The sequence below is a fragment of the Haemorhous mexicanus genome, chromosome 12, assembly GCF_027477595.1.
Source record: "Haemorhous mexicanus isolate bHaeMex1 chromosome 12, bHaeMex1.pri, whole genome shotgun sequence".
NCBI classification, from domain to species: domain Eukaryota; kingdom Metazoa; phylum Chordata; class Aves; order Passeriformes; family Fringillidae; genus Haemorhous; species Haemorhous mexicanus.
This window is the reverse complement of record NC_082352.1, coordinates 13,620,447-13,632,553: the sequence shown is the minus strand read 5'-3', so window position 1 is coordinate 13,632,553 and position 12,107 is coordinate 13,620,447. Positions and strand designations below refer to the sequence as shown.

Sequence of the window (12,107 nt, the reverse complement as noted above, 5' to 3'; positions counted from 1 at the left end):
GGCATGGTATGTTTTCTTTCTTTATTTCTTTTTTTTTAACCTTTAGATTCTTAGAAGACAATGAGCTTTAATTTGTTGAGCCAGATATCTGATATGCAAGTGAATGTAGACTGAGAACAGATGCTTAAATGTGTATGTTCCAAGTTTTGAGTATTTGGAAGATGCAGTGCTCTACTTGTTGTGTCTTCTCTTTGAACATTACATATATGTTTTGAAAGCAGTTCTGCATACTCAGTTTTTCAGTGGAAAAAGATTATCACAAAGAAGTGTGGCGAATTTTGACAAACAGTAAAAAGAAACTGCATATTGTTGTATTTTAGGGCTTTTTCTTCCACAGATATTTCCAGAGTTCAAACCAAGTTCAATTATTTGTGGCTTTCATGATACCCAGAGAAGTAATAAACATTCATCCTATTGTTTAGCCATCGATATTTTGCCTTTTAGTTGTTTTCTACTGGCTGGGGGTTTTGGTGGATAGATGGTAGATGTATTAAAGCCTTAAGTACGGAAGCTTATTTGCTAAATTGAAATGTATATAGAAGTGTAACTGCGCCTTTGAAAAATGTGGCCTGAACCTGTCCATGCATGGAACAGATCAGTGACCACCTTTAGCAGCTCTGCCTTTTGTTAAATCTTCAGCTTAGACCTGGACTTTGTGTCTCGTGCTCAGTTTGCTCTTCTCCTCATTTCTGCATTTGGAGAGCAATTCCTGGTGTTTGTATTGCACAATTAAATGGTTATAGGAACAGAAATTTTGCCACAAGGTGAAACCTATATTCTGCTGCTGCAACCTCCTGTGATCATCAGTTACTGTTATTAAATTGGTCACCTCTTTGATTTCTTTAGAAGATGTTGTCCAAATGAGATCAGGTTCAAAATCTTATAAAGGAACCAGGAATTCTTTTGAATTGTTCTTGGAATCCCACATGTGGTAATGCTAATTTTATACTCATTCATTCCTTCAGGGCAAAAAGAGATGGTGACTTACTGTAATGGGGCAATATTACATCTCTGGAGCAAGAACTAATCCTTTTTTTCTTTTTTCCTCCCCTTTCTTCACATTGTTTTCTCATTTTCTGCTGCTGCCCAAGGATTTATTGCACGATGCTTCTGCTCGTTCATAAAGTGAGCCCTTAATAATCATCAGTGGTTTGGGCATGGTTTTAATCTGTGTACAGCTAATTGATGTTGGTATTCAGTGGTCTTCAGTGTTGGTATTCTGGGAACCAGATCGGAGATTCTGAAATGGAAGGGTGATTTTTGTCTTTGTGTGTCCTTGTCTGGAAGGAACAGGGTTTAATTTTAGTTCTTGCTTTATTCTTCTCTGAATTTTTCCTTCAGGCTTCATGGGCTCTGTACATTGCATGTGTGCACATATTGCTACTTAAGTGAAAGCACTTTTCATACCAGACCTGCCTCTTAAGAGATATCATGGGCTTCAACAAGCTGGTCTCAACATCAGTACATGCTTCTAAAACCAAATAATTTAAAAGTCTGCAGAGCAGCATTTTAATTTTCATTTCATTTTATTAGTATTAGCCTCTTGTTTAATGTTTCAGAAGCTCAATTTCTTCCTGTAGTTCTGTTTCTTGGGGTTTTTTTGGTGAAAATTCCTTCCAGCTTGCATGTATTTTTTGTAACTTGAATTAAGCGATTGAAAAACTCGGGAAGAATTTTAAAAGTAAATCAGGGAGATGGCAATTTTCCCCATCACCTGTCTGTATAATATTGTAGTATATGTAATGCTCAAAAGAGCTAATATTAGTACTCTCTGATTTAGTAATTCACATTAAACTGCTTTTTAGTTGTAGTGTAAAGCAATAGGGGCATTGATTTGAGTCCAATTATGTGCTGGATACATAGCTAAAGGATAGCTAAAAGCAACCACAAAATCCAAGCCAACTAAAACCACATTGAAAGTACAACAAACCCCAAAATGACCAAAACAACAACAAAACCCTCACCATGCCATTCACCAGCTGCTCAGCAGATCCTGGTCTCTGGGCTTTATGTTGAAGTGAGGGATCCATGGATGGGATTGTGAGGAGACTCTTCAAGAATTCAGAAAAGTAGCTCATATTGTGGCATGAAGTCTGGGGAAGAAGTGGTGCAAATGTAGTAATAACATACAGCAAAACTCCTCAGTGTTACTTCAGGCCATCACTCTGTACAGCTGCAGAAGCAGTGAGAGAACTCCAGTAAATAATGATTGAACAGGGGTAGTAGTTGTGATGAATTTATGTGAAGTTGATGCATAGCAGAACAAAATTTTCCACTATTTTTATTTTTCTTTATTAAGTGGCTAAATACTTAATGGGTTTTGCTATTTAGCCACTATAGGAATCAATGCAAAATATTGTAGTCTCCAAATACTGGAGGCTCTTTTGGAGTTGGGGTTCTCTTTCAGTTTTCTTTTTTTTTTGTTTGTTGCTGTTGTTTGTCTTGGTTTGGTTGTTTGCTTGGTTTGGGTTTTGTGTGTGTTTGTGTGGGTTTTTGTTGGTGTGCAGTTTTACGAAAACTTTTTTTCTGAGAATGCAAATAGTGGCAGGGTTGGTATCATGACAAGAACTTTTAGGTTAATATAAAAGCAGATACAGTTTGGCTGTGCCTGTGGTCTTAGCTGACCAAAAACCAGTTCACAGCTGTTGTCTTGGCCAGGATTCAGCTTCCTTTTGGTAGTACTTGCCCAGTTTCTTGGAGGTTGGCATGAATGTGAACTCATGCCTGCCCGGAAAAGACCCTATGGATTAGTTCTTAGAAAGCAGACTTGCTATTTAGGTAAGCTGTGTGTAAGAATAGTTGTAAAAAAAAAAAAAAAAAAAAAACAAAAAACAAAAAAAAAAAAACACCAACTAGGAGATAGTGACTAAGATTTAGGGGACATGGTCACCATCTGAGCTTTTTAAAAGCCCCCTGAATTTGCTGAAAAAGGCTGGGACTTCTTTGTGTATGTGTTTCTACATAAGAAAAGCGTAAAACAAATAGTGTTCTTTAAAGCTGTACTGGGCTTAAGTGTCTTTTGTCTGCAGCTATAAAGAGCTTTTGCAGCATATTAATCCTCTCAGGCTTCAGAGGCACAGAATTTACGGCTTGATGGTGGAGGGGAGGAGGGGGAGTTGTGGTTAAAACAGTAATAAGGAAGTGAAGGGAAGTGGATGGATGGCTAAATTCCAAGGGCACTAACGACATTTCTCTGTTCTATCAGGACAGCAGTCTTCATTGTTGCTGACTTTTTAGGGATTAGGAGTTTCTTTCTCTGAAATGTGTGCTTAAACAAAGAAGTATTCTCTATTTCCTTTGGGATCCTTTTGAAATCTGCAGTCTGAGAGGGGGATCATCTGTGTGCCAGTTCTGGGCATGGCACCCTCTGACTAGGGAAGGGAAAGGGGAAGTGGTAGAGGAAGAATTCCCACTTACTGGGAAGTCATCTGGCAATACAGACATTATTCCATGCTCACCCCCACACTCTCAGAATAGAGCACACTGCTTGTTTTGCTTTATTCCTAAATTTATCCCACCTGGAAATGTTGCCCGTGTGTAGAAAGCATCTGTGAGACTGGGACCAGTAAATTAGAGGTTACAGTTTCTGTCTGTTGCCTCCCACGCTTGAAGCAAGAGATGAAGTGGCACCCTCTGTATTTTTGGAACAGGCATTACCTGTTACAGTCTCTGATACACAGGAGGTTCAGGTGGTATCTCTTCCACACAGAATTCAGGTGTTGTGGGTGTTTGTATTGGCAGTCTTGTGGTACAATTGATGTGCTTCTAGGGGCAAAGCCACTGTAGGGTATTTCTCATGACTCTTGTGCTAAAGGTTGCAGTTACCTACCATCAAACCTGATGCTATATTCCAGGCTGAGTCTAGCTAGGCTTTTTTCCAGAGTCTGAGAATTCTCTTTGGGAACTGTTCTAGGATAAAGTTTATGGGCAGTTTGGGCAAGAATTGCAGCTGCCTTCCTGAAGTGGCCATTTTGCCTATGATGTTTTCCTTTTCTATCATTTGCTCCTGTTTTTTCCCAGTTGGAGTGTGTCTAAATACACTTTCCAGTTTCAATGCTGTTGGTTTTCTTTTTTAGCAGTGGGTTATTTTCTCTAGATTGCTTTGTATGTGCTGTTTTTAGACTGAGCTTTGAATATTCACTGTAGGAACTGCAAAAATGAAATGGAAATCAATGACTTACTGGTTAATGACCAGGTTAAATCTGTGCACAGTCTGTGAGGGGAAGACAGTTCCATATTTCTCTCAGCAAGGGAAGAACAAAGAAATAAAACGGGTTGAAGAAAAAGAAAACTCAAGGAGGAAATTTAGTGTATTACATCTTTATTAACCAGTTTACCCTTGGTTTGGTCCTGTGTGGTTGGATGTTCTTGTTTTGTTCTTATGGGTTCTGAAATGCAGACAGAATCAGAAAGATTCACAATCATGTGCTTACTCAGGCAAGTTAGGTAGTTTTCATTTTATTTGAAGAATTTACTCTTCTACAGGTTCTGTTTTAATTGACTGCAGTCTCTCACCTATCCTTGTGATTAGATGCCACTTCTATTTCTAGGTCTTATGATGAATTTATTTTTCTTCTTTCTTTCTTTCTTTCTCACTTTCTTTAGGTCTTTGCCTAAGCTCTGACAACTCTTTACAGGATATTTTTCCAACTTTCATATTTTCTACAGTGTTTATTCCATTTCAAGTGTAGCTTATGAAATGCTGTCCCTTACAACAGTAAGACTGTAGAACTTTGCCTACTGTACATCTACTGATAATCTAAAGTATGTACTATCTTGAGACATTCCTTCCAAAGAGTAAACTTACATTTTGTAGATTTGTTTCAAGGGCAGGTCTGGGAACTCATAAATCTAATATTTGCACGGTCTGGTTGCCCTGGCAGAGACTATCTAGAAAATACTTCTTATATTTGTCTTTTACTTAATGGCATGGGTTTAGATGTGGCTAGAGTTCAGTAGTAAAATTCTGGGGGGTTCTTTTCTTTTTTGTTCTCTGGGCTCTTGGTTATTGTTTTCTGTGAAAGGTGTGTACAAGATGGTTGGTGTTTTCCTTTTCAACTTCCCTTTGGATGGATATGTGTTCTGTATGCCCAAATATACCCCTTTTCTCCCTAAGCTGGCAGGAGACTTTTTGCATCATAGAAATATCAAAGGAAAGGCAGCATAGTGCATCTACATTGTGTGCATTTGGCAATCATCTAAAGCATTAGTCTGTCTGGGGGGAGACAGGAAACTCTCCTTGCCACTGAAAAGATATTCTACAACTCAGGTTATGCTAAACACTATTGTCTTCTGGACTGCAGGAAGCAATCAAGTAGTCTTTGCAGCATGTGTAAGAATGCTCAGTCCCTTCCCAGGATATGTGATTTGGAAAGATTATGTGCTAAGAGCAATATTTCATATTCTCCAAGATGTATTTCCTGACTATATATGTTACATTTGTACCAGACCAGTAGTATGAGTGATTACTGTTCATGTTCAGGATCTCAAAGAATTCTTAGATCTGATTCACATATGAGGGTTTTGTTCTAATTTGATGGTGTGACTGTTCTGTACAGTCACTATTTTTATTTTAATATATTACTTCTATAAATCTGTCATGATGCAGTTACACTGTGCAGTTTACTTCATTTTCCAATACAGAAATACACTACACTAGCATAAATGCTATTTTACCTTGTGAATGCATTCATGCTGGGGCATTGATTTTCTTTCATTACATTGGTGTAGTCTATGGAGTACAAGTATTATCTGCAGCTCAAGTGTTTGTCACTCTTCCCTAGAGAAGCTGCAGTTCATTTCCATGAGTGCATAAAAGATCTGAATGAGATCCACACAATTATTCTGTTCCCCCAGCTCAGTGTGCAGGCTGGAAGATGCTCATCTGTCCCAGTGAGAGCCATTACAGGGTTTGTGATTGTGCTTATGGAAATGTAAGAGTTTGGTTACCTGGTGCTGCCATCTCATGAGTAGAAGGAAAAAAAAAGAGCGCTTCATGGTCTGAGCTATTTCCCTTTCTTGATAAGGAGCAGTTCAAATACACAGTTTAGAACATTCCCCACAAGCATTTACTTTATTTCTACAACCGGCAATACAATTAATGTATGTTTTATCTTACATAAAAGTAGTTTCTGTCCAATTCAGTGTCTCCTGCCAGTTGTTATAGCTGATGCTCTTAATTGTGGTTGCAAATGATGGTCTGTGGCTTGCTGTGCCAGACTGTTCCTTCTCTTGCTGATTGTCCCATGTCACACTTGTACTGTAGTATGCACCTGATGACTACAATGGCCTAATTCAGCTGAGCGATCAAGCCAGGAGTGTGTTACAAGCACCGAAAGAGTGGGTCTGTTTGTAACTTTGTAACTTCTGAAGAAGGTAAGATGTGACTGCCAGAGCCGGGGTCTCCAGAGGTGAAGGGGAAGGGAAAGGGCTTGGTGCTACAGAGATCTTTTGCTTGTGGCTTTCCCCCTTAGTAGCTTGCATTGGGATCCTGGTGTTAGTCTTCCTGCTTCAAAAATCAACTAACCCAAGGAAATGGGCTGGCTGTGATCTGTAGCTGATGGGGCAGCAGTGGTGGAGGTAGTGATTGCCTGGTTCTGCTCAGATGGTGTGTTCAACTTCCAGAAGGGTTTGTTAATGCTTGTATCTCATGTAACCTTTCAGTCCAATATTTTCCTTTTAGTAGAGTGGTAGATTTTTTTTCTCTTCCTGATATTGCTAGAAAGCACACACAAATGTGTGTGTGAAAACCCCCAGACCTCTGGCTGTGTCTTTTCTGTACCATATAACTGGCTAGAGATTAATATGTCTCGTTCTTGATCTCCCTAATGCAATGTGAACTATTACATTAGTTTTTCCAGAAGAGGTTTTTTGGGTATAGTGACTTTCTGATGCAACTAACTAGGTTTGCTAACAGTAAATTTTCCTGCATTTTTTGGCACTTACACCTAGTTCTCAGAGAAATTTTGTTATGGCTTATGTGAACTACATGATGCCACACTACTACTGTATTCCATTCAAAAGGCTGATTAGTTAGTACATTTTATTTTTCCTTAAGAAAAAAACAGAACAACCTTTCAGTTTAAAAATGGCAGTCATATACTGTGCCTTGAGAGAATTACTTTCACAGACAAATGTACTTCCACTAACAACCATCAACTCAGTTATTTTCAAATAAGTTGTTTTCTCATGTTGGATCTGTAGGGAGCAGATGGACTGCATGGTCTGGTGATTAACTGGAAAACCAGATCAGCAGTTGGTTTCTACTAAGTATGACATGGAAACAGTCTTTGGCTAATTCATGGAGTAGCTCAGTCTGAATTCTGAGTGGCACAAAGTAGTATTATACACTGTTATAGAGTTAAAAAAACAATCCGGGAAAAAGATTTGTGTGAATCTGAATCTAACTTTAAAACACACATGTACATACAGAAAATCTATTTCTCTAGAATTATCTATAAATAAGAACTTAAACCCAGTATGTCTTAAAATGAAACTGAAGGGATCCATTTAGCTCTTTTAATTAGGTTGCTTGCAGAATGTGTAGACTTGCCTGCTACCTTTCTACGCAGCTCTTATACATGAATTTCTAGATCCCTACATTGGTATTACACCAATACTGCTATTTAAACTATGTTTTTAAAGCTCTCCTCTGTGCTCAGAGGTCTAAATGTGTTCCATGTGTGTTTTCAGCTAACTCTGAGCTGAAATATGAAAGTTCTATTCTGGGCTGATGGTAAATGAGTTGATCCCATATGGATTAATAGCAAAAAGCTGGTTTAGAGCAGAGCATCTTTTAGGTCAGATTGGCAGCTCAACCCAAGTTCTGTCCAGCTTTATCTTTAAGAGAGGGTTACTCTGAAATAAAACACAATTGCTTCCACACTAGAAGTGGGCTTTAGAGATGATGTATTTTATCTGCTTTTTGATTTCTTTCGGCATGCTATTTCTTGACTAACTTTAGTTCTTTGAGAAGAAATGATAGAAAGTTGGTACTAACTGTCTTATGCATGGTTTTGGTTTTAAAAATGTGCTGTTGCTTATGTTTTAAGAATATTTTTACTGCCTGCTCAGTGTTTGGGTGAGTGAAGCTCTGGCATGCACTTGATTTATTTTCATATGTTTGAATGTAAAGGTGATAGATGATATGATACATGAATGAAATGTTATTGATAATAACTGAGAAGCCTGCTGTTTCTTGTAGTATACCAGACACACACAAGTTCTACAGAAATGAAACACTTAAATATTTTAACCTTTTATAGATTAAGAGAACATATGTCACATGAACTTGAATTAATATTCATAAAACTGGTTGGTTTTCCAGCATTGCTTTGTCTGATGCTGTTTTTCAAAAAAACTAGCCTTGTATGCTGAGCTTTTGATCCTTTAGTCTCTCATTTTGAAACTTAACTGAGACTCGTTTCTATCCAACAACCAGGAGTTCAAACTTAGCTTGGAAGAATTTCCTGCATCTTATGGAAAATGGATGGGGTACAATAGGGCTGACTGTAATGTCTGCTTTGAACTCAGCAATTTGGAACTGCCTTTTAAGACTTTATTAGGGCAAATGCCCTCAAAAATAAATCAACTCCAATGACTAAATAATCTTGTCTGCTAACTTGCTTTTCCTTAGCCTTCTTAAAATTACAATAAATATCTATTTAATTCTGTTTCACACCAAATTTTACTTAATTTTTCTGAAAAATCTTCCTTGCACTGTATACCTGTGTCGAGTTCAGCTCATTCTTCCAATACAGAACTCATACAGCTCTTTTATTTTTGGCATGTGTGTTGGGTTTTTTTAAACTTTGTGTGTGAGTATTGACATGCCTTAATAGCCTTTGTCACTTGGCCAGTAGTCTACATAGTACAAGAATTATTCATGCCTGGATTTCTTGCTCCATTCACCTCTTATTAACATCTTACTCTCTCCTTTTATCAACCTTTAATCTCAATTGCTTCTCTAGCAAAAATTTTGCACAGAATTATGTCTACATCACTATACTCAGCACTCCAGCAGAATAAGAGCTGCTGCTGTTTGCCAAGCTAAAAGCTGAATTTCCTTTAATCTTTGACTCCTTCTCTTTCCCATTCTTAACATCAGAATATTTTCACCGTGGACACAGGAGTGGAGTAAGCCAGATGCATTAAAAAATGCAGCAGCATTAAAAACTGCATTTCTGGTTGTTCTCTCTGGTCTTAATAGGCTTTTTTATTTTTTTCTTCTTGTACCATTGCAGCTCCAAGCAGATTCCATCCTCATGCTTTATAACTTTAGTGGGCAGCCCAGTGGCGAGGCGTTGGTGACTTTTCCAAGCCTGGATCTAGCTAAGCAAGCAGTGGCTGAGAGAAACGGACAGCTCCTGGGCAGCTGCAGTGTACATCTGTACCTGGTCTAACTGGACACTCTGGAGGATGAGGAAAGGATGCTGCACTCAACACCGTGCCTTCTGCAAAATAAGAAGTCTTCCCTTGCCACCCAGGCAGCAACAAATGTGCCTTTTCAGCATAACACGTTGGAATGCAGCCTGGTGCATGTCCTTTTTAATTTGAAAAATGGCATCTCCTATGCCAAAGATAAAGTGAAACCAAAAATTGTGCAGTTAATTTACTTAATTTCTAAGGTACCTGTGTAAAAAGAAGCAAAGCTGCTTCTGGCATGCAGTTAATTCTGAAGACAGTCCAGTATCACTTCAGCTACTGCAGCCATGGGCAAAACTTACTCAGTAGCATTTGAAGTGGAAAACAATGCTTGAGTCATTCAGATTCTTCTGTGTTTAGTTTTTAAGAGTTTACACTTGACAAAGTGTCTCGTTCTTGTAGAGTTTAAATGTCTTTAGAAAGGTCTTTTGGAATGCATGGCTTACCCAGTTCAAAGCGTAGATCATATTGATTTTTGTTTTGTTTTGTTCTTGACTGGAAAATATCAGGATGCTGGATCCAGAACCAATTGTGTTTTTTCATGTTTTCATTAGATATTGTTTTGCAAAAGCCATATTTGACCTTCTTACCGGTATACTGCTGCCAATGTGTAAAGCAAAAAAATATAATCAACAGCAAAACCAGAAAAATCCTCTCTTCCCACCCTGCCCCCAACCCCATATTTTTAATCTCTACAGGACAAAAATGGCACATAAACCTGAGTACTAATAAGTTATATTTTTTTATTTAAGCATAATAGCTTTCAGATACTGTATTAAAGATTTTTGCTCTAGTTTATGTGCATGCAATTTGTTTACATCTTTAAACTACTTTATTTGTATATTATGAAACAGCAAAATATGTTGAAATCTGAATTCTCTAGTGCATGCTTTTTTTCTTTTTCCCCTGTGTGTATATACATAAGCTAGAAGAACTTTTACGTCATGTAGCACGTGTTTAAAAAAGGACATCTGCTGTAGAAGCACTAAATGACTTTGTTTTTACTGTGCCTTACTTCTAAATCATTCCAAGTGCAATACCAGCAGAGCAAAATGTAATGAATTCTGTTGTTGACATGTTCATGGATGTCTGAATTGATCTTTTTTTTGTTTAGTGTACAATTTGAGTTGTACTTTAAAGAACTGAATGATGTATGCTTCTTTATATTACAATAAAAGAGATGCTTACAATGTGCATTGCCTTTTGAAAGTAACTTACGCTTTGCTTTAATGTATTTTCACAGAGCATCAGACTTTGATAAATAGCCTTACACACTTTCCTCCTAGATTTAGATGAGCATCTGTACTTTGTGACATCTCTGTTTTTTGGGGGGTTGTGGTGGTTTTTTTGTGGTTTTGGTTTTGTGGGGGTTGTTTTGTTTTGTTTTTGTGTTTTTGCATGTTCTAGTAAGCCAGAAATCTCTACGATGCCTGTTTCTCTCCTAGTGCAACACATTTTTGGCAACATGATGTAACTGTTTACATGCTTAGTGTTCTCTTTCTGTTGCCAGAGGAAACAAAGTATTGAACTTGAAATTGCGGTCGTGTTTACATTTAATTGGCCTAATGGGTCACGCACTTATCTGTGCAACCCAAAATGCCACATTTAAGTCAAGATGGAGTCAGTCTGACTTTTTGTACTGAAAATGAAGAAAGGGGGGGAAATCATATCAAGATAAGAAGATATGCCTGACTAGAGAGAAATACATCTCATGCCAGATACTATTTCATCATCAAACCTCCAAAATTAAGTTTCAGCACAGTCAGGTGGAACTGGAGAGGAAGTATTTTTAATTTTTTTAAAATGGGAGTGTTTACACTAACCTGTTTCCAATATTCATCTTGGTGAAGTCTACCAAAAATCTTACTTTTAAAATAATTTGAATAGTATAAAGAATTGCACAATAGTAATTAACATTCTCATTGTGCCTTGGAAGAAAATTTGGTAGCTGTGTAGTCCATTTATTACACACTTACAGTCTGCCACGGTCCAGCTGGTCATGGCTTTGCAGGCTGTTGAAACATTCTCATTTTCCCTCCTATAAAACCCGTATGGAACTTGCAGGTTTCTGCTTCCTTGGCAAGGTGAGGCAGGGCTGGGGTGGAGAACCTCAGTCACAGCAGCCTGATTTAGATGTAAACACTCACCCTGCTCTTTTAACACCTTTGTGGCTTAGTTGGAAATGATCACAGTTCTGCTTTGGGGGGCAGTCCCATGCCCACCACAAACTGCCAACAGGCTCTGCCCTGTGCAGAATCTGTACCGACCTATCACCCACTGCTGTATTATTCCCTGTTTAGCATGAGATGGTGGAAAGCAGTTCTAGAAAGTGAACTTGGGGATGTTTCAGGCTGTGTGGTTTTGTGTGTGAAACCAAACATGTGGAACATGGGACCAGAGTATAATTTTTAGCATTTACTGGTGTAAAATGACTGCAAGAGCAGTGGCAGCATTTTGGGTAGACCAGAGCCCTCCAGATGGGGCTGACAAGAGACCAGGTCTGAGGATGCTCTTCCTCTGAACTTTGACTTTCTTGATCATATTGAAAACTGTGGTCTTGTCTAAAAAAAGAATAAAAGACAAAAAGAAAAAAAAGGGGAACCTTAAAAAACAAAGTTCTGCTGACACAGGGCGGTGGCTGGGGCAGGAATCCATCAGGATCACAGAATATACACAGGATATTC

The 12,107-nt window shown here is 38.2% G+C and overlaps 1 protein-coding gene across 7 annotated transcripts in view; it reads left to right on the top strand.

Annotated features, from left to right (window-relative positions):
• The window catches only part of ESRP2 (epithelial splicing regulatory protein 2), a 42,868-nt gene extending 32,251 nt beyond the window's left edge, over window positions 1–10,617 (top strand). For 4 of the 7 annotated variants that reach the window (XM_059857143.1, XM_059857140.1, XM_059857142.1 and 1 more), the window contains exon 16: window positions 9,243–10,617. In XM_059857143.1, coding sequence (XP_059713126.1) covers window positions 9,243–9,401 — 159 coding nt within the window. In that variant the 3' untranslated portion in view covers window positions 9,402–10,617. Of the gene's footprint in view, window positions 1–1,091; window positions 1,126–6,265; window positions 6,376–9,242 lie in introns of those variants that run through there. The other 3 variants (XM_059857145.1, XM_059857144.1, XM_059857146.1) reach the window with 2 other exon arrangements.
• Window positions 10,618–12,107: the final 1,490 nt, after the last annotated feature.